Source organism: Lycorma delicatula, chromosome 4 (genome assembly GCF_047948215.1).
Source record: "Lycorma delicatula isolate Av1 chromosome 4, ASM4794821v1, whole genome shotgun sequence".
NCBI classification, from domain to species: Eukaryota; Metazoa; Arthropoda; class Insecta; order Hemiptera; family Fulgoridae; genus Lycorma; species Lycorma delicatula.
Window position 1 is genome coordinate 8,741,046 of NC_134458.1, and position 22,930 is coordinate 8,763,975.

A 22,930-nucleotide genomic window follows, 5' to 3' on the forward strand; every position below is an offset into this window, starting at 1 on the left:
TGACTATGTTCTCGTCACTGAGCCAAACCACCAGGTACTGGATGCAGGCAGCTGGTATATGGAAAGAGGGTACCATAGCGATTAGGGATGTCGCTGGACGACATGCCGTATTACACACTGAATATGTACTGATCATGGCGTACATATCCCCAAACTGTGAGCAGCCTCATTTTCTGGAACACCTGGAAAAACTTGATAGGCGTATGTCCACCATATACAAACCGATCATCCTGGCTGGCAATATGAACTCTGAACGTGTTGAATTAGGAGGGTTCAGATCAACACAAAGGGGATGTGTAATGGCAAACATGGTAGAGTCAAAAGGCTTGGTGACGATAAATGAACCACGGGTGTCAACATATGTAGGGAGAGGGAATGGGTCCGTTATAGATATTGTAGCAATAATGCACCACGCTGCCTCAAGAATGTTGAACTGGAGGGTCCTTGAGGAAAAGCAAGGGAGCGACCATCAGGCCATTGCCTTCAAAATGGAATCTGGAAGGGCAGTAGATATCCATCCGCCCATGAGGTGGAAGCCAAATGAGAGGCAGGTGGTTAGGACAGTGAACGACATTGCCACAGAGATAGTGCTCCAGGATATCACTGATCCTGAAGAGCTGGAAAGGCTACCGGCTTCCGTGTGGGAGGGACGGGCATGTCCACCAGAAGAAAGAAATCCACATATTGGTGAAACAACAACATAGTGGATAAGAAACGAGAAGCTTGCCGGGTGCAGAGGACCCTCCTGAGACTCAAAGGGAAGCAAGGGGATGGTTTGGCAGACGCGGACAAAGATTATCGCTGGACCAAGAGAAACCTCAGGGAGGAAATCAGGAAGGCGAAGCGGGAGGCCTGGGATTGCTTGATAGAGAATCTCAACAACAATCCGTGGGGGAGGGGTTATCAAATCATCATGAAATGGTTTGGTAAGCAACTCCTCTTCAAGGATCAGACAGCAAGAACGGTATTGACTCTCTTCCCAGTCATGTATCTGGACTGGGTGGAGGTCGAGAGCACGATTCTCAGGCCTTTAACTGAAGAGGAGCTTTGGGATGCAGCCCTGGGGATCACAGGACGGAAGAGCCCGGGACCAGACAAAGATCCTGGCATTATTGTTAAAAACCTAGTTTGCCACCACTCCTGGGTAGTGTTGGAGGCCATGAATGAGGTGTTGATGAATCGGACATTTCCTCAGAATTGGAAGGAGGCTATACTGGTTTTGCTGCTGAAACTGGCTGTTGAAGAACCAGCAGGAAAAGAAATATGGGCCGGTCTGCTTCCTTAATGAACTAGCGAAGCTGTATGAGAGACTGATTGTCCACTGAATATAGGAGGAAATTGGGGAGAGGGAGAATACTCCCCGACCCAATTTGGATTCGTCAAAGGGAAGTCGATCGTTGACACCATTCGTTATGTCGTGGACTGGGCCAAGAATTGTGCGGGTACCTGGCAAAGGAGACATATCCCCCTTGTGGTACTTCTCGATGTAAAAAATACATTTAACAGTGTCCCCTAAAGGGGGATTGTGGAGGCGATCAGGTATAGGGATCTGAGTGACTACCTGGTGGCGATAATTAACAACTACCTCCATGATCCATGATTGGAGTATCATCGCCTATACGGAAGAGGTGATTCATTTTGATGTGATGTGTGGGGGTGCCACAAGGGTTGGTGCTGGGTCCACTCCTGTTGAACTTGGTGTACGATGACCTCCTGAAAATGGAGTTTCCAGACGGGCAGAGGTGTTCGCATATGCTGACGACCTGGCACTACTAGTTGCTGGCCGCACAGACGGGGAGGTGGAAAACACAGCCAATATTGCAGTAGCAAGAATCAGTGGCTGGCTACAGAGAAAAGAGGGATGCAGCTTGCTCCAAGGAAGACAGCAGTGGTAGCTGTTGTGGGACAGCATTGACTTCGAACCATTACAATCGAGGTTGATGGGGTTAGGGTGATGGAGCAATGAAGTGCACGGTACCTAGGTGTCTGATTAGATAGGTCAGGGCTCTCCACCACCCATCTCCAGGAGGTGATGACTAAATGAGAAACAGTTATGGTCCACATTGGGTCGACTGAAGGCAGCGCAGGCAGGTCCAAAAGCCAGCAAAAAAAGGTTTATTATGACAGCTGCGCTGTCATCACTGATGTATGCGATTCCAGTCTGGGTGGCTGCACTGGATTGGAAACGGAATGTGGACAGGCTGGCCTCACTGCAGCGAAGAGCAGTAATAAAGGTAATGGCTGCATATTGGATGATATCGGGGGATGGGGTGAAAGTGATTGCGGGCATCCCTTCGATCTCGATCTGGGCCAGAGCTGATAAGAATGCAGCAGGGTACATCGAAAACAGCAGCTACTACTGTAGGAATGGCAAGGCCTTTGGGATGCTTCACGAAAAGGCACTTGGACTCGACAGTTGAACCCCCAACTGGCCCCCTGGACTCTGAGGAAGCATGGGGAGGTTTCCCATATGCTGACTCAGTTTCTTTCGGGGCACGGGGATTATGGGACTTATCTTTTCAAGTTCAATCAACGAAACTCTCCATTCTGTGTTTATTGTGCGCAGCTGGACACCCCAGAGCACACGATCTACAGATGTGAACGGTGGTTGAGTTGTCGCCGGCTACAAGGGCTAGACTAGTTGATGCCAGAGAATACGGTTGGCCATATGCTTCGGGGACAACAACAGTGGGAAGAAGTGTCCAGGTTGATCACAGGCATCCTAAAGACCAAGCTGGACGAGATGATAGAATAAGGCCCTGGCTGAAAGGGCTAGCAGACAATATTGGTGGTGAGGCTCACAGGTTCAAAGTGATGCAAATAAGGGCTGTTGCAGCTATTGTTATTGTTACTATCATTCCTCGACATTAATGTTTTATTTTGTTAGGTTAGTTTTAAAATGTAATCGTTCTATATTTGCTATGTATGTTTTTGTAAGATACGTCAAGGACGTCACTTGGCCGTGAATTTTTTATGATTATTTCGGTGAAGTGAGTTTCTGATGTTTTCTCTTTTTGACCTGGATCTACTAAAGGCCAGGCTTTCTGCGAGCAATGTCTTCTTTTGGGCTCACATTTACGTAGTGTTAGTCTTTTGTGTTTTCTTGTACATAAAAAAAAAGAAAATTTTGTATATGTGTCTTTTATTTGCCTCCATATTAAGCATGGACTTCTGCTATGTTGTTTATAAGGGACTTGTGAAGTCTTGTCATTTAATTATATCTAGTTATAAGATTTTATCCCCTTTGCCATTTTTTTTTAATTTTCTGTTGCTATCCTCCTGTAGGATTTTAGGTCCATCATGACTGGTGACATCAAAAAATATGACGCCTAGAAATGCTAGGAGTATGCCCGCGGGCTGGGGGGGGGGGGAGTACTACCTGGGAAACACATGTTTGTATAAATGAATGTATTATATGGAAAAAAGAAAACAAGGTCGCCAGGGGTTGAATTGTGGACATGTGTAGGGACAAGGGAGGTAGCCAAAATGCTGAGGACAATTTTAGTCCATCCATATCCAAGAGTAGTTGGATTGTAGCATTCCGATGAAGCATTGAGGACCCTCAGAGCATTGAGGCACCTCTCATTGAGGTGGGCATGTGATTCAGGAAGGGGTATGCATGGGGTGCATACCTAGATTCTGATTAGGGTAGTGATGAGAAGGGTAGCCTTTCTGGGGAGGGGTGTCATGACAACCAGAAATGGTGGTCATGATGTCTCAATGAACCAAGAGGGACCCCGATGGGTAGGACAGCAATGTTAGCTGCATGCACAAGGTGGATTAATCTGCAGCCACGTCACTCAGGACCGATTGAGGCAGCATCTTCTAGGCAACTACTGGTTGCCCCTGAGTGGTTAAAAGGGTCCAAAAAAAAAGAAGAAGGTATCAAGCTCTGACGACAATGTAATTTGCTGTCGACTATGTTTAGAGTGTTTATGCAAATAAATTATATGTTTCTGATTTTTACTTTTTTCCTAAATAGATATGTCGTGTCTATTATCGATTGACAGTAGCAGTTCAACTATTAGTAAATTGTTTTCTCTGCCAATCAACCTTTCAAAAGGTCAATACAAATTGGGATTAAAATGGCTGGTGACCACCAATACTATTCCGAATGTGGAAGAGAATAAAAATAGATTACTATGCGTTAAAAAATATGAAAATAATAAATATGTATTTACAAAGAGAAATTATATAACAATATTGATGGGTAGTTATGAAATTGACAATTTTGGTGAATATATACAGAATGAAATGAAAAAAATTAATAAAAAGACCATTTCACTGCGAGCAAACGTCAATACGTTATAATGTGAAATTAAAAGCACTGTATGGATAGATTTTTCAGATACAAATTGCAGCATTGGCAGTCTGTTGGGTTATGGTCTGAGAATTTTCAAACCGAATGTAACACATTTTTCACATCAAATAATAAATATCGCTCCTGTAAACATAACACATGTAGAATGTAATATTGTTTTGGGTAGTTTTAGAAACAAAGAACAAGATAGTATTTTATATGAGTTTCCGTTGAGTGCAGACCCCGGTGAGGTGAATGAAGAATATCCATTTTATATTGAATTTCTACTGGTATCCAAGAGAGAAATTTACAATTTAGTTATATCGTTGACTGACGAAAATGATAATTTATTAAATCAGTGCGGCGAACAAGGAAACATGTTGTTGGCATTGAAAGAATCTAAATAAACTATTGTAATTGAATTTTTATTTTTTAGATATGGCACTCGAATTCGAAAATGAAGAAGAAATTGAAATGTTTCAACATAAAAAAAAAGTTTCAGATTGACAAAAGAAAGCATAGAGAAATTAAAATCTCTAGGATTTGAAATCATTGGTGGGAAACTTAAAAGCACCAATGTGTTATTGAAATGAAAAATTTAATTTTCATAATATAGAATGTATAAGATGAGTTATTTCAGTAAATAAAGTAGCGCATTCAGATGAATTCCTATCATATAATCAATTCCACAATCATTATTCATTGGCGAATAAAATCCCTATAAATCAAATCAGATATGTATACTGTTCTGGGTGAAAGTTATCTGCTTGTTTTTGGAAAACTCGTCGGAGCAAACAGAAAATATCTACTACTTTGGAATTAGTTAATTTTATCATCAGCTTTTTATTCCAGGATATATGATATCTTATCAACACGCAAGAAGTAGAGTCGGTAAGGAATGTAGGCATAATGACGGTTATCAAAAACACTCTTTCAATGACAAACTCTCTACTGCCATCGGCTGAAATAGCTGGATGGATCAGTGGAAAAAATAAAGTCGATTTAGATGAAAATGGTACTTTTAATTTATGCATTCCATTATCAATGTTTCTGGGTTTCGCCGAAGATTATAAAAAAATAATCATAAACAATAGACAGGAATTAGAGTTGAGACGTTTTGATAGCGATGTAAACACGATACAGTTCCCAACCATAAATCTAAGATAGAATTAACAGACATCATGTGAGTTGTTCCATATTTAAAGCTCATGCCTGAACATGAATTGGAATTAGCTAAGATGAGAGATCAAAATAAAGATGTATGTATGGCATTCAGAGCATGGGATCTTCATGAAAATACAGCGGTTCTTATAACGAATTTTTTTATATGGAACGTGACAACTTTGTCACAAATAGATACACCACACTATATTATTGCAGGTTTTCAAACCGATAGGAAAGATAACACTATGAAGGACATGTCAGAATTTGATTCTTGTAATGTGAAAAATATTAATGTAATGTTAAATTCAAATAAATACCCATATGAAGATTTACAAGTGAATAAAACATTAATTTATAGGATGTTTATTAATTTTCAAAAATCATACTACAAAAATATAGATTTACCACATACATTTTCGCATTATAAAATCAAACATCCTTTATATGTAATTGATTGTTCGTGAAAAAATGAATCTGTAAAGATGGGTGTAATTGATTTAAAAATTAAAGTTGAAGCAGAACAAATTTAAGCCTAATACAGTCGCGTATTGTTTATTAATTTACGATAATATATATATATTATTTAAAACAATATATTAAATACTCTCCCTTGATGGGCACTGTGATAAAGCAACAGTAATAGGTTAAAAGTTGCAGATTATTTAATTAACAATAATAATTTCATTTTTTTTAAATTTTGAATGACAAAGTTAATGATTGACATTAAACAGAATATCAGAGATCAATGCTATTGTAGTATTTAACTAAACCAATATATATAAAAAACAAATAATTATTATTTCATTTAAAGAATGATTGAGAGCTGACATCATGTTATAAGAGATGTCATTCCCCATGACATCATCAGCAATATGGTATGAATGTAGCACCTCAAGCACATGTTTTACTATGAATTTTTCAGTAAATCAACTGTTTCAACAAGTAAATTTAACGTGAACACACATTCATCAATGAGAGTAGCCATTCTTTAATTTATTTGAATAAACAAGTGAAAAGAGACCCTGAGGTTCAAACGTCACTTTCATTGTTTATTTGTTGTAATTTTAAAGCATCTCAAACCTGTGTTTTATTTTATATTTTGTAGTAAATCCACTCTTTCAACGGGAAAATTTAACTGGAAACACATGTTCATCCTGGAAAACATGACCTGAGGATAAACCGTCAAATTTTTATCAGGGGTCAAAGGTCAACATGATGTTTAAACCTCAGATTTCTGTAGTACTCCAGCAGTTACACTCATCTTCTTGCAGTGACTATGAACTGTTTGATAATTTCTTGTAGATGGCAGCATCCACAGTTTTTTCAAAAAACAAGGGTTCTGTTATTTGTCACCTTGAAACTGCATATCATACACCAATTTTTTATAGGTGTAGGAAATGTTCAAAGAAAATGTGTGGGTTTTCAGTACACCAGGTCCGGTAGTTCTGACTATTAACATTTTCACCAAGGTGAAACCATGTTTCATCTGTGAAAAACACTTGATCTAAAATGTCAATGTTGCCTCTAATGAAGTTCAAAGAACCACTGACAGTAGTGAACACTTTTAGTATAATCAGCATTAGTTAGCTCATGGAAAACCTGTATTTCATACGGATAACATGTTTGCATTCTCCTCATTGCAGTCCGAGCTGAACCTTGTGAAATATTCTTTTCCTGGCTTAGTCTCTGCAAAGATTTACAAGAGATTTTGTAACAGTCACTTTAATGTCCTGTATGACCTGTGTTGGGCATGTTTCTGGTCTAATACCTTTAACTAACTTCTGAATTACACTTTTTACTGGTGCTTCCTTTTCAAATTTGTTCCCAAACATTTGCTGACATACATGGGATTTAAATCCTTTGTTTCTAAATAAGTTTGGATTATGAATACACGATCTTCAACAGTTAACTCCATTTTAACAAACAATTACCCAACCTTGTTCAAAAGTCAATGCTTGACACAGACTGGCAATACTCAAATGTGCAGGCAACAGTCGTCTCCACTCCAGCTTCAGATGTACCAACATTTTCCACATCATTTTATCCATCTCGCACAAATATATGAATTTTAACAAAAATATGTATTTAGTATAAACTACTGAGTGATGGGGCCTCTTTTAAGTTGAACACCCAGTTCATGTGAAAATATATATATATATCAGAGAGGTATCTGTTGAAAGCCAGACTAAGGAATGATTCAGAAGGAAAGAGGGCAGCAGCTCTTTCAGTAGTTGTTAAGGGCGTAGGTCAGGACGGCTTAAATGGCCATATCAACATCACTCACTCCTCTGAGTACTGCGCAGCTGAAAGCAATAGAAAACTACAGCTGCTTTTTTTTTCAAGAAAATGTAGCTCTCTGCATTTTCATATAGCAATGATGGAGGCGCATTCCTTGGTAAAATATTTCGGAGGTAAAATAGTTCCCCGTTTGGATCTCCGGGTGGGGACTAGTAAGGAAGGGGTCACCAGAAAATTAAAATATAACATTCTACGAATCGGAGCGTAGAATATTAAAAGTCTATAAAAGGTTGGTAGTTTGAAAATTTAAAGAGGGAAATGGATAGGATAAATGTAGATGTAGTAGGAATTAGCGAGGTTCGGTGGGAAGAAGAAAACGACTTTTGGTCAGCTGATTTTGGAATAATTAACTCAGCTTCAAATAATGGGCAGGCGGGAGTAGGTTTTGTAATGAACAAGAAGAAAGGGAACAGAGTAGAGTATTTCAAAATGCATAGCGATAGAATCATTGTAATAAGGATAAAATAAAAACCTAAACCGGCAACGATTGTTAACGTCTACATGCCTACAAGCGCACATGATGATGATGATGAGATAGTGTTATACGAAGATATTAAACACATAAAAGGAGATGAAAATTTAATAATGGTCGGAGATTGGAATGCAAGGATTGGAAAAGGCAAGGAAGGAAATAGAAATATAGTGGGTGAATACGGGCTGGGCAAAAGGAATGAAAGAATGGGCCAACTTACAGAGTTTTGCACGAAGTATAATTTAGTAATTGCCAACACCCAGTTTAAAAATCATAATAGAAGAATATACACATGGAAAAAGCCAGGCGATACTGCAAGGTACCAGATAAATTATATCATGGTTAAGCAAAGATTTAAAATCAACTCAGACTGCAAAACTTTCCCTGGAGCAGATATTGATAGCGACCGTAATTTAGTGATAATGAAAAGTAGATTGGGGTTTAAAAACCTGAAGAAAAGGTGTCAGATGAATTGGTGGAATTTAGAGAAGCTTGATGAAGAGGAGGTAAAGAAGATTTTTGAGGAGGATTTTGCAAGCGGTCTGAGTAAATAAGATGAAGTAGAAAATGTAAAAGAAGAATGGAAGAATATTAAAAAGGAAATTCTTAAATCAGCAGAAACGAAATTAGGCGGAACAAAGAGAACTGGTAGAAAACCTTGGATTACAGATGATATATTGCAGCTGATGGATGAATAAAGAAAATATAAGAATGCTAATGATGAACAAAAGTAAAAGGAACTATAGACAATTAAGAAATACTATAAACAGGAAGTGCAAATTAGCGAAAGAAGAGTGAATTAAAGAAAAGTGTTCAGAAGTGGAAAGACAAATGAACATTGGTAAAATAGACAGAGCATACAGGAAAGTAAAGGAAACTTTAGGAAACTTTGTGGTAAATAAATTAAAATTTAATAACGTGTTAAACAAAGATGGTACACCGATTTATAATAAGAAAGAAAGGTCAATAAGAACAATTTCTAACATTTACAGAAACCAAACAGCAACAGTAATAATTGAAGAACATAAGAAGTCATAATAAGAAAGGGAGTCTGACAAGGATGTTCCCTATCCCCGTTACTTTTTAATCTTTACATAGAACTAGCAGTTAATGATGTTAAACAACAATTTAGATCTGGAACAACAGTGCAAGGTGAAAAGATAAAGATGCTACGATTTGCTGATGATATATTAATTCTAGTCGAGAGTAAAAAGGATTTAAAAGAAACAATGAACGGCGTGGATGAAGTCCTACGCAAGAATTACCGCATGAAAATAAACAAGAACAAAACAAAAGTAATGAAATGTAGTAGAAATAACGAAGATGGACCACTGAATGTAAATAGGATGAGAAAAGATTATGGAGGTAGAAAACTTTTGTTATTTGGGAAGTAGAATTACTAAAGATGGACAAAGCTGGAGCGATATAAAATGCCGAATAGCACAGGCGAAACGAGCCTTCAGTCAGAAATATAACTTGTTTACATAAAAAATTAATTTAAATGTCAAGAAAAGATTTTTGAAAGTATATGTTTGGAGTGTCGCTTTATATGGAAGTGAAACTTGGACGATCGGAATATTTGAAAAGAAAAGATTAGAAGCTTTTGAAATGTGGTACTATAGGAGAATGTTAAAAATTAGATGGGTGGATAAAGTGACAAATGAAGAGGTGTTGCAGCAAATAGATGAAGAAAGAAGCATTTGGAAAAATATAGTTAAAAGAAGAGACAGACTTATAGGCCACATATTAAGGCATCCTGGAATAGTCGCTTTAGTATTAGAGGGTCAGGTAGAAGGAAAAAACTGTGCAGGCAGGCAACATTTGGAATATGTAAAACAGATTGTTAGGGATGTAGGATGTAGGGGGTATACCGAAATGAAACGACTAGCACTAGATAGGGAATCTTGGACAGCTGCATCAAACCAGTCAATGACTGAAGAAAAAAAAAAAAAAATATATATATATATATATATATACGTGTGTTAGCTGGATATTTATAAATATATAAATGCGAGAAATCATACCTGTAATAAATTTCATCACTGTGTAGAGCTTTAATATGGTGTCGTAACATAACATCGTCCACTGTCACATAAGTACATCCGTTTGCATGACATACGTAACGCTCACTATCAGGTACATACCTTGGAATATCTTTCTGGTCATTTAAATCTCCAACTTTAGACTACAAAAAAAAAATTCATGATCCATAAGAACATTTATTTGCTAAAAATAAAAAATTCATTTTGGTAAAAAAGTATACTATTAACAAATTAATTACAATGAAAATTATTTTCCAAACACAACAGAAAGCAAACCATGAAAAATAAGCATAATTTAAAATCACTAGGTGACTTCAATGATCATATTAATATTAATCACTATTATTTGTAGTTTTCATGCAATTTGAAGAACAATTACAATAACACATTTACATGTACATTAATATCATCAAGCTAGGAAATGAATGTTTTATTAATACACAGGATCATATTTACTGAAAAAAAAAGAAGCATACTCTAACATACATCTTTAACGATATTCTTTGCTTTGTTAGTAATAAATCATTTAAAAAAAAAATTCATGCAATGCATACAGGTGAACCCACTTCAACTGACACAAAAAATTCTTTCAGGTTGCCTGACTTCTTGTATTGCTTCCAAAAAGCATTAAATTTCAGTTAACTATACTACTACAAAAAAAAATGTTTTCTTGTAGAAGTGCATATAAACATACATTCAATGTGCGCTGCAAGATCAAAATATTGACTACAAATATATAAGCAGGTGATGGGTAAGTTTCCCTTTGGTGGAAGATTTCTTTTTAGTTATATCTATACAACAAAATACTAGTACAAAAGGGATTAAGCTAAACAACATAATTATTTTAAGACATTTATCATAAAGAAAATATAAGATTCAATTACATGTAACTTATACACTTGTGTGTGTATGTATGTATATATACAGAAAGATTCAAAGAAACGGGAAATTTTGAAAGTTGTGTTAGTAGCCGTGGGCGATTGGTACCACTTGATAAGTGGCACCAGCCTCTCTAACCTAACCTGCCATTTAGTTGTCATGGATCCTTGGAGTGGTGCGCAATGTGCATTTGCTATCAAAGCGTTTTACAAAAACAATGACAGTGTAGAGGGAGCGCGTAGATAATTTCACAGTCATTTTAATCTGGGACGACCGTATTCCATCAGCACATGCAATTAAAACATGGATATCTAATTTTGAGATAACTGGTTCGGCAATGAAAAAGAAACCTCCACGCCGTGAGCGAACCGTCCGTACACCATAGAATGTTCAAGCTTTACAAGCTGCTGTCACACGAAGTCCACATCGGTCAATCCATCGTCTCTCAGCATCTTTACAATTGCATAGTTCAAGTGTTCGAAGAATGTTAGTGAAGGACTTGCAATACCATCCATACAAGTTGCAGATCGTCCAGGAACTGAAACCGAACGATACAGTTGTGCGAGCACAATTCTGTAATATAATGCTTCAGAAGATAAATGATAACGAAGAGTTTGTTCACGAACTGTGGATATCAGACGAAGCGCATTTCCACCTCAGTGGATTTGTTAACAAGCAAAATTTCAGATACTGGGCACAAGAAAATCCTACGCAGCTATACCAGCGTCCGTTGCACAGCCCGTAAGTGACCGTGTGGTGTGCTATGTCATCTTACGGTGTTATAGGCCCTTATTTTTTTGAGGATGACAACGGTCTTGCGATTACAGTGACATCGGCTCGTTACGTAGCCATGCTTGAAACCTTTGTTGTGGAACAACAAAAGAGATTTCCACCGATTCTTAACACAGCCTGGTTTCAACAAGACGGAGCAACGTCACATACTGCACGAATATCGATGGCAGCTATACGCCGATTGTTTGGACAACGTGTCATTTCACGAAATGGTGACATTAGATGGCCTCCCAGATCGCCTGATCTCTCAGCTTGCTTTGCTTTTAAGGTGACCCTACCTTAAAAGCAAAGTGTTCCACAGTAGATCTGCTACAACGGAAGAACTGAAGGCAAAGATCCGAGAAGCAATTGCGGAAATTCCAGTTGAGATGTTATGTGAAACCATGAACAATTTAACGAAGAGACTTTGTGAGTGTTTACGTAGAAGAGATCACCTGCAAGATGTCATCTTTAAAAAATAAACTAAAATGTATGTATCCTAAAATGGCAACATTTGTACAATTACATGAAATAAAATTCATTTTCTAAAAAAAATTTTTCATTAACGTTATTTAATTTTAAAAATTTCCCGTTTCTTTGAATCACCTGTATATACTGATTTTACTAAATGCATAAGGCATAGAGGTATTAGGAGAATGATTAATTTATTATTATGCTAATTTCTGTAAGATGAACATTACAACAGCCAAAGAAATTTTTATGGATAAAAAATTGTTCTACCTCATCACAATTTCATATTAATTTTAAAATAACTAAGAAAACAAAAAGCAACCATAATTATTTAAAAAAAAAAAATACTGTTTCTAGCTGAAAAATTATCTCAATGCAATCCTGAAATTACATTATTACAAAAATATAATAATTTCTGCTGAATGGTCAGAAAATATACACACGAATACAATTTAATTATGTTTTCGTTAAACAGTTAGTTGTATTTACTATTATAATTTAGTATACATTTGAGAGAGGGCCTTACAACACTTTATTACTTGGTCTTACATTTACTTTCATAAATAATTAATTGTTCTTTTATCCACAAGAGTTTCAGTTCCTCAGGGGCTATCACTAATGTACATTTTGAGTAAACAAATTTTAATAATTTTTAGGATTCTGATCATGAATCTAAAGAAAAAAGGTAACATCATAAAAATCGCATGTAATATTGGTTACAATGTTCTATGACCTTCAAAGCTTATCATTTCCCTGCACACTTTAACCTTATCCAACCACCTTACATATCAGCCCCCAATTCTTCAAATCAACCAAGAAATAGGCTTAAAAATCATGTTTGTCATGGATGTAGTGTCAAAAAAAAATTATAATTTAGGTAAAAAATTTGGTAAAATAAAAAAGGAAGTTAAACAAGTTCAAATGTAATTATAAAATATCAGTAAATAATAAAATATCATTTAAAAAGTTTTTAGTTTTCATAAAAGCTCATTTTAATTTCTCCATTCAAATTAAAAAATTATTTGCTAAAAGCCACATTTTAATCTATTTCAAACATAAAAAAGAGTGACTTGCTGTGCTATAAAAAAAGATAATTCTATGTGTTTTACCAGAATTGGTTATGTGAGAAATAAAATAAACAAAAAAATTCTTTTAATTTTTATTTTTATAACAAAAAATTAATTTTTTATTTTATTTTTAATAAAAACTTTTAATTTCTTATTAAAAAAAAATTATAGACAGAATATGGAAATATTGATGACTTCTGTGTTAAGATTTATTTTTCCTCCAATTTCAGTATATGTTATACTGAAATAATAATATTTCTACCTACTACCTTAATAAACTCCTCTCCCTCATCATTCTTTCTGGAAAAATTTCCTTTAAAAAAGAAGATTTTCTTTAAAAATTCCTCTCTAATCATCCCTTTTTTTATTATTGTAGATTAAACTCATCTTTCTAACAAAGATATTTTTAAACATAAATGCAAGGATTAGTCAATAAGTAAAGAAACAAATGTATAAATTTAAAAAAAAATTGTTTATTAATGTATTGCCTATTCAAAAAAAAAAAAGAAAAAAAGCATTCATATTGCTGCTTTTTTTTGCAGCAACAAAAATCATAAATCTGAACAAGTTAACATTTTTTTCAATCATTAGTTTTCAAACCTGATCGTATGAAATGACTCCTTGAGATAATTAAACAAAAAAGAAGTTTGGATAATAACACAATTGTGCGACAGAATCTCCAATTGAGATAAACTTTCTCAGGTTTCAACACTTTATAGTCATGTAGTAGCGGAGAGAACACCGTTGCAAAGAATGGCTCTTTTCTCACTAAACTACACATTTTTTCGGTATTGAAAGCTTCAATTTATTTTCAAAAATATCACTACTGTTCAGTCTTTCAAAAAAATTAGCAGTTTGCCCTTGCCAATCTGTGACCAATACAATGAGATTTAAAAATGATTACTGATGTAGTACTTACAGAATTCTGCCAATAAGTTTTATCTTTAAAACAGTTTCATTTTAAATTTAAAAAACCTGTTTAAGCTTCATCAACTTTATTTCACAGATCTCAAAGCTTAAACTCTTTTCCTCTCCATGTTTCATACTACATATATCTTGCTGTCATAGAACTCTACATATTTCTAGCAAAAATTTCTCAATCCCAACTCTATATTTGATGTGGACTACCCTGCTTTTGATATATTTGTTACTTTCTTGATTTATAACTCAACTAAACAAGATCCAACTTTTATTTTGCTACATCCTCTTCATCTTAAAATTAACTCATGATTATTTCCTTTCTGTCAGATCTCATTATTAAGTTTTATACATATTACTACTTATTTTCAACACAAATTTCTCTCATGGAAACAGGTTCGCAATGCTGCACACCGTTTTTCAACTTAGTCTCATGTATATATTATTTTATAATTTTGAAAGAAGTTTATTGCCTATTGGCAATTTATTTTTACAAGATATTTTCCAAGTCATTCCTCTTTTGTTTCTTTGATCTATACTTAACTTTTAAAGTGCACTCTCGTTCCGTTCATTCCCTAAATAATATTTAAATAATTTAGCAATGACTTACATATTATTAAGTGATAATTTAAGGTAAAATTTAATTTACAAAAACCAAACTGAGAAAAGCATGCAATAAAATTACTTTTTTTTAACATTTTCATTTTAGTTACATAATTTTAACTGTATAAACTTTATAATTTTCCCTTAATTTTCATTTTTATTATACAATTACAAGGTGTGGCTATTAAATAACAAGATTTATGTTGTAAAAAATTTTATTTTAAATTTATACATATTTAGTTATTATCCTCTTCAATGTACACCCCTCCTCTATCCCTACAACTTTCCATGTGAATTTTCCATTGTTCTAAACAGTGCTGGAAGTCTTCCGTGAGCTCTTTCACAACGTGTGCCACTTTTCTTTCATAGCTTCAACTTTCTGAAATGTTGTTCCTTTTAATGCAGATTTGACTTTGGAGAACAGATAAAAGTCACATGGTGCCAGGTCAGGTAAATAAGGTGGATTGTCTAAGACTGGGATGTTGCACAAGGCTAGAACGTCTTGACAGACAATGCAGTGTGAGCTGGAGCGTTGTCTTGATGAAGAAACCCATGACTTGTTCTTCAAAAATTTGGGTCTATTCTTCACGGAGTTGAGCAAGGACCTCAAGGTAGTAATGTTGATTAATAGTTTAATCTTCAGGAACCCAGTGAAGGTACACAATCCCATGAATATTGAAAAAAAACAAGATCCAGGCAAACATCATCTTTAACACCTTCTTGGCCATCTTGGAAATGCTTAAACCACTCAAAAACCTGTACATGTGATAAACATTCATTACCATATACTTTTTTTAATAAAAGTTTCAGTAGCGGTTTTTCCAAGTTTCATACAAAATTTCACGACAATTCTTTGCTCTAATAAAACAATTATCATTTTTTCAGCAAAACAAAAAAACAATGTTATCCAAATGAAGGCCATGGCCAGACTAATATGTCTACAGAAAATGAAGTGGCAACAATCAAAAGAGAAGGTTTCACGCTACATAACTGTCAGTCACACAAATTTGGTGCATGTGCAGATCTTCTGTAGCAGCATTAGTTTCGTTATTTAACAACCACACCTCGTATTACATACATCACTAATGATAATAGTACTTGTGTTTTTAACTAAAAAAAAAACAAAAAAAAACGCTTGTAATCATTTCTGCCTATTGGATATTCAGTTACTTTTTTAATTTCTTTTCACAGAAGAGATAAACATTCTCAACTTGTAGATTTATTAATCCACATTTTTTCTGCAATTTCTTTTTAATTTTATTAAAATATTAGAGAAGTTTTTTAAGCATATAATGTTTAACATCAAAGAAAATAATTTTTGCCTATAATCAACAGAAAGTATAACTTTTTTGTTAATTTTTATCAATGTCATCCTAAATCATTTAAGATTAAATTTTTAGTATTCTAATAAAAAATTATGCATTTTAAGTGTCGTATAAATAACTGTAAAAAAAAATTGTTATAAAAACTTTCTATTTCTGAGAGGTCAAACTTGCTGTGTTGCTGAAACAGCTTTGAAACAATATATGTGCTTATAAATCAGGGTCAATCAAATATTAACTGGAATTTGTTTACATAGTGTTATTGATAACATATGATATGAACTGCTGTATGCAGTTTGCAGTTGTTCGTTGTCATAGAGAAGGAGGATGTTGCAAATTGGTTGCCAGCAGGTGTTGTTGTGATAAGCAGCCGTAATGTTATCTAACTGGTAATAGTATACTGCATTTATCGCCTTTCATTCATGCAGGAAATCAATCAGCAGCACATCTTTTGGGTCCCATAACACAGTTTCCAAAACTTTTACAGCTGATAACCGTTTCTTGGCCTTGATTGGTACCCCCTCCTCACTTTTCCACAGCTCCATATTTGTTCTCTCACTTTCTGGGATGTAATGATGGACCCATGTTTCATTGCAGGTCACATTACAATCCAAAAATGCTTCCCCTTCTTCCTCAAATTGATTCAGAAGCCGTTGACAGATGTCTTTCTGGACATTTCTCTTTGCCTCAGTGAGAAGATGTGGAACCCACCTGGCCAACACTACTGTATCCAAGAGTGTCAGACAACTGAATGCACAATCCTCACACTTATGCCAACCACTGATGCAATTTCAACGACAATTATTCGGTGCTCATGATGGGCCTGAATGTTATCATCATTGGCGCTTGTCTGTGGACAATGTGTTCGTAACTTTTGTCCTCCACTGCCTCACATCACAGCCACTTCAACATTTTTTGGCCTGATCAAACACTTGAATTTTTGACAGGGTAGCATCTCCAAACTGTGCCTGAGGTCGAGTCAAAATTTTCAGAGGATTTTACATCTTCGTTGGTAAGAAATTGGATTATAATTTTTTGCATAACTGTTACCTCCTGCTCAGACATTTTGCTACTGATGTAGAAAATGTGACCTGCAAGTGTGGCTGGCTGGTTGCTCCCATCCACACATATCCAACTAAGTACCCACAGCACCCTACCAAATTCTTGCTCTTCTTCAGTTCGTGTGGCAAAATTCCAGTTTATATTTGAATGATCCTTGTATTCTCAATAAATTATATTTGTTAGCAGTTAATCTACATGCTATATCAGATATATTGCATGATCTTCCTTAATATTCCTTTAAAAACTATTGAGTTAAGTTAATTTAATTGTAGAATAATTATTTAAATTATTCAGTACCAGCAAAAAAAGTAACAACAAATAAAATTAACTTTAATTAAATTCAAGTAAATAAAATTGCACACTTACTTATAAGAACAGCAGATTCTTAAAAAAATATTGGATTATATTAAAAAGGTAATTTTTCAATGTTGTAGTTTAAATACCTTGTACAGGTGACCTGTACAAATTGATTTTATTTATATTCTTAAAAAACAATCAATAAATAATAGATGACTGCATCTTAATTGAAAAAGAAATAGCAGATAAAATAATACATAATACTTGGCCTATAGATTATCAGTTTTTGTATTTAATTTATCAGTAGCAGACATAAAATTATTTGAAAAATCAGGGTAACTAAATTTTTAATTAACTTTTGAGAAATGTAATATGGAACTACAGTAGTTGAACTGGTAATTCAACAGACTAAATTTAAGTATTAGACTGAAGTAAAGTTAAATTTATTTCTATAACATAATTAAAATAATGTTTGTTCTAAGGATTCAAATGATGGCACTATAAGCATGAAATATCATTACAATGTGAAAAGAATGTAAACATATATCCTCAAAAAACATAACTTTAAACATAAACAACAGGTAAAAAAAAAAAAAAAAAAAAAAAAAAAAGGACAAAATGAGTTTCCCTTTCTATGCTAATTATAATTAAAATATGGATGGTAATGAAAGTTACGTTAGCTGTTTTAAGCAGAAATAATTACAAATTCCAATATATCTTTTTTTTAAAGAAAGATAAAATGTAGTCTCAAACACCAGCACAATCCTTGTGGTGAACAATATTGTATTTATAAATGTCAGATTTACAGCAAAAAATTGAAATCTGCTAATCACAATAAGTTTTTCAAAACTAATGGATCCATAATTAGCAACATTAACTTTTTTAAATATTTTTTGTAAAATGTATTCTTTTCAGTCACTACTCAGTTATAATCAATTCTGTGAATACAGTAACATTAAATATAACACAGAATGCACGCAGTGTACATAAAAACTGCATGTATTGACAGTCATGAAAGACAAAAGCATAACTCATTAATGATAATGATATTATAACCCAACAGATGACAGATCCATAAGCATAAAAACCTTATTATGACACACAAATTAGAATTTTTGTGCCATTGGTTTTGTATTACAATTAATGGAAAAACAAGGAAGAACTTTCTATATATATCTATAATTACTTTTTTCTATCATTCAAAACCATGGGCTCATATTTTGAATTAAATTACAGCTACAGTTCTGAGAAGTATTTTTAAGATATTTTACAAATACAATAGCTAGATATGATATCATACATAGCTGTCTAACTAAATGTGTATTATCCAATAGATCTTCGAAAACACTACTTACCGACTATTTAAGAATTAACAATATAAAAAAAGGAATATCAAATCAAACCTTAGTTGTTGTTTTCATGTGTGTACTGCCAGCCAAATTGATCATTTTGTCAAACATCATTTCTTTTTTCTCCAAGCATGGCATAGGATTAACTTGTTCTGCTGATGGAGCTGACTGCCCTTTTTCATGACATTTAAGATGCTGAGTCATATTTTTTCTAACTTTTGTAGAATATGAACAATGATTACAGTGAATTTGTCTAGTAAAAATTTCTTTTCTTGGTAGTTGATCAATTTCATTTATACAATATGATAATTTCTTAGTTCGTCCTTTCATATCTAGCAAACTGATCTTTGTCCCTTTATTATCCTAGATGCGAGTAAAAAAGAAAAGCTTATTAATTTGTAATGATGTAGGATTTTAAATAATAACTAACATATTTGTAAATGTAACTTTTAAACAAAATAATCTGATTTATTAGATATTCTTATATTCATAAATAATGCCTTAAGGAACACAATAATTGCAATCTATTCATATTAGTCTTCATGTTCTAATTTTAATCAAATGATAAATTATTAAAGGCATAAATAGTAAATTCTGAAATTAATACAATATACTAACAGTGTTATGTTGCATACAGTATAGAAGACTCTGTTATATATAACAGTGACGAAAAACAATGATGAAAAAAGTAGTCACTTTTTTATTATAAGATGAAACTTAGCTTTAACGTTACATAGATCTATAAAAGTCGCTGGAATAACTACACTAAAACATGAACATGTATGAACAGTTGTTCATACATGTTCTGTAAATGCTATTAAGGAAATTTTAAAGCTGAATTTTTCAAATAGTTTATAGATTTTGATAAAATTCCAATATGCTTACTGAAATGTAGAATATTAATGGATGAGCCAGGAAAGTAATTATAATCACAGATTTTTTCTGGCAATATAGATTCTTCTTTCTGTAGCATTCAGTTACAATGGAGTGACAGACAGAAAACAACGCATATTAATTAATAAAGTATACAAATAAAGCATTCTACAAAAATGGTGACAGTTTTACAGCTGTAAAACAGCTGTTTCAATGGCAATCTGAATAATCCTGTTAGCTCATGCAATTAAAGTCTGAAACCACAATGTTGAAGAAACCGGTCCAGAATTGAATAATAAACATCCTAGTAAATAACCGTATGTAGACATCTGAAAACAGAAGCTATAAGAGTTGTAATCCTATAAAGCCTCAAATGGTCTGCCTGTTGTCATTCAGTTCAATTGTATAGCTTCCAACTTTCAATTCTTATAAACATTAACAAAGATGCTATTCAAGATATGCTAATGAGTGATGATATTTCCTCTTATGTGGATATGCTGCAAGTAGACAAAAGTATAGGTATTGGGCAACAAACAACCCAAATGAAATGCACCAACAACCACTGCAGAGTACATAAGTCATGGTATTGTGTGTAATATCATCCGCTGGAATAATCGGTTCATATTTCTTAGAGGACAATGATGGAAATCCTGTTCCCTTTATGTCAAAAATATAGGTATGAATGTCTGGAAGAATTTTTACCTCCTCAAAAAGCAGAGAAATCTGAAATCAATCCAGACACAAGGTTTAAACAGGATGGTGCAACCAAACATACCGCCAGACAATCCATTAATCCAGTTAAACGACTGTTTCCAAATCATGTTATCTCCAGACAAAATTATTTTGCTTACAAGATCCACAACATATGTTTTTTTTTCTTGTGGGGCTATTTGAAGAGAAAAGTATCAAGTGATCTACCCTGACAAAACATTGAAGAACTAAAAAAAAATGCCATGAAGTTACTGGAACTCCTATGGATAGGTTACATCATTTGATGGCAGACAAAATCTAAGAATATGTATATCCAAACAGTGCACATTCAGGATGTAAGTTTTCAGACTTTAAAATATTTTAAGGTGCAATTAAGTAAAAATATATATATATATATATAAACTTTTTAAATTGTCTATTTTAAATTCCAAAATTAAACTTCTAAAAAAAAAACAGTTCATATGATTTTGAGAAATTTTGATATTTTCATAGTTGTTTGGAATAATAAACTTTTACATGTATTTTCATCACCTACAGGAAATTCTCCAAAATTATGTAAAATAAAAGTTGAAGCATTTCTTATTATTGGCTTCAATTTGCATCACCTGAAACTACTTTTTTTTTTAATTAACCACTTTTAGGGAAGTTCCAGTTTTGATGTTATCTGCCATGGGCAAAATATAATTGTGAAAATGTAATATTTTATTTACAATTTGATTACAAGTGACATTTCTTTGTCACAGAAGAAAATATATTGTGTTTAAAGATGTGAAAAACTAAATTAGGTAGCAGTGATAAAAAAGTAACTTGATTTAGAAAAGTGGATAATGTATTTACATAACATAACTGTAATAAATTAATATATTAAATGTGCACTTTTCAGGATTTTTAACTAAAGAAGAAAATGATAGTTAGAACAGCAACACAAGATGTAGTTATTGACATCATAAAAAATTATTTGGTAATTTAAGAAACAACCCACAGCAGAAGAGAAGCAAGTCATCCACTGACCAAATATAAACAACAAATACAAATAAACTACTACAAGTCTCATTCTCTCAACTGAAATGAAAAAAAAAATTGAAAGGATTGACCAGTTGATAGCAACTACAACACAACAGGAAAAACAAATAATGGAGGAACAAAATCTTCAATGGCAATAATTGACCCAGCTAAAAAAAAAACTAGGTCTTCATTAGAATATTAACAATTTAAAAGCCAAACAAGATAAGATAAATAATGTACAAGTAATAATAACATTGAAGGAAAATTTATCCACATTTTTCCTAACGGAGTTGTTAATATAGCAGGCAAATTACTCAAATTGAGAAATATATTAAAAGTAAAAGAAACTAAATAAAGCATAAATCTTGTAAATGCTACCATTCAGAGGCTACTGAATGTTAGACACTACTGAAAATGATGAATAAGTCAATAGATGCAATTTGTGTTCCCACTAATATTTTGAACACTAAATATCTCTTATGACAGCCATGTTGGTAAAACACAAACTTTATTTCTATATATTGTAGTACTTGATTAAGTTCTGATGTCTAATATTTGTGACTAACAAAAATTATATTAAATTAAAGTAAACTACTGAAGGAGTCCACAGAAAATATCAAGAAAAACCCAAACAAATACCCAATCACCTAAAAATACATAATTTTTCAAGGCAAGCATCTAAATCTAAACATAATAATAAACCTACATATAAACAAACAATTGAGGAGAAAAAACGAAGTTACAACAAACTATACTGTGTCACACACACTTCAGCTGTATTCTACCATAATACATATTTCATATTTCTCAAAATATCACATGACACTAATCGGAAATAACCTTCTACTATTCATGCAATCATTAAAATTTATCTTAAAGTTACCTATGTTCATCTCCACAATTTTAATTTCAACACTGTAAATTCTACAGTTAGGTCACCGCCATTCATTCAAAGATAACCTAATTGTTTTTCACATAATTCTACTTAACTCTTTAAAAACCCCAACAATGTAGTAGTTTATTTTGAAAAAAAAGATTGAGATTAGTTCTTATTTTATACTTTTAACAAAAAAAAATAAATTACCATAAAACATCAATTATCAAAATATGCTGCTGTACAATGAAACCAAAACCTACTTTTGTTAAATGGTAGATGAAGAAATTTATTCTTTACTTCTTAAACTGTACAACTTTATTTAAAAAATAAAAGATGAACTGACAATAAAAAAATGATTGTTCCTGGAATCTTTTTAAGTCTACCTTCAAACATAATTACTTAATGTTTCACATTTTTATGTATACACTATTCTGGGCTGTAAAACAGGA

General features: G+C 33.5%; 1 protein-coding gene across 3 annotated transcripts in view; it reads right to left on the reverse strand.

Annotated features, from left to right (window-relative positions):
* Positions 1 to 22,930, reverse strand: part of LOC142323088 (uncharacterized) — a 162,982-nt gene that overhangs the window by 45,151 nt on the left and 94,901 nt on the right. For all 3 annotated transcript variants that reach the window (XM_075362262.1, XM_075362261.1, XM_075362260.1), the window contains exons 16-17: positions 19,070 to 19,378; positions 10,259 to 10,419 (exon numbers count right to left, since the gene is read on the reverse strand). In XM_075362262.1, coding sequence (XP_075218377.1) covers positions 10,259 to 10,419; positions 19,070 to 19,378 — 470 coding nt within the window. The remainder of the gene's footprint in view (positions 1 to 10,258; positions 10,420 to 19,069; positions 19,379 to 22,930) is intronic.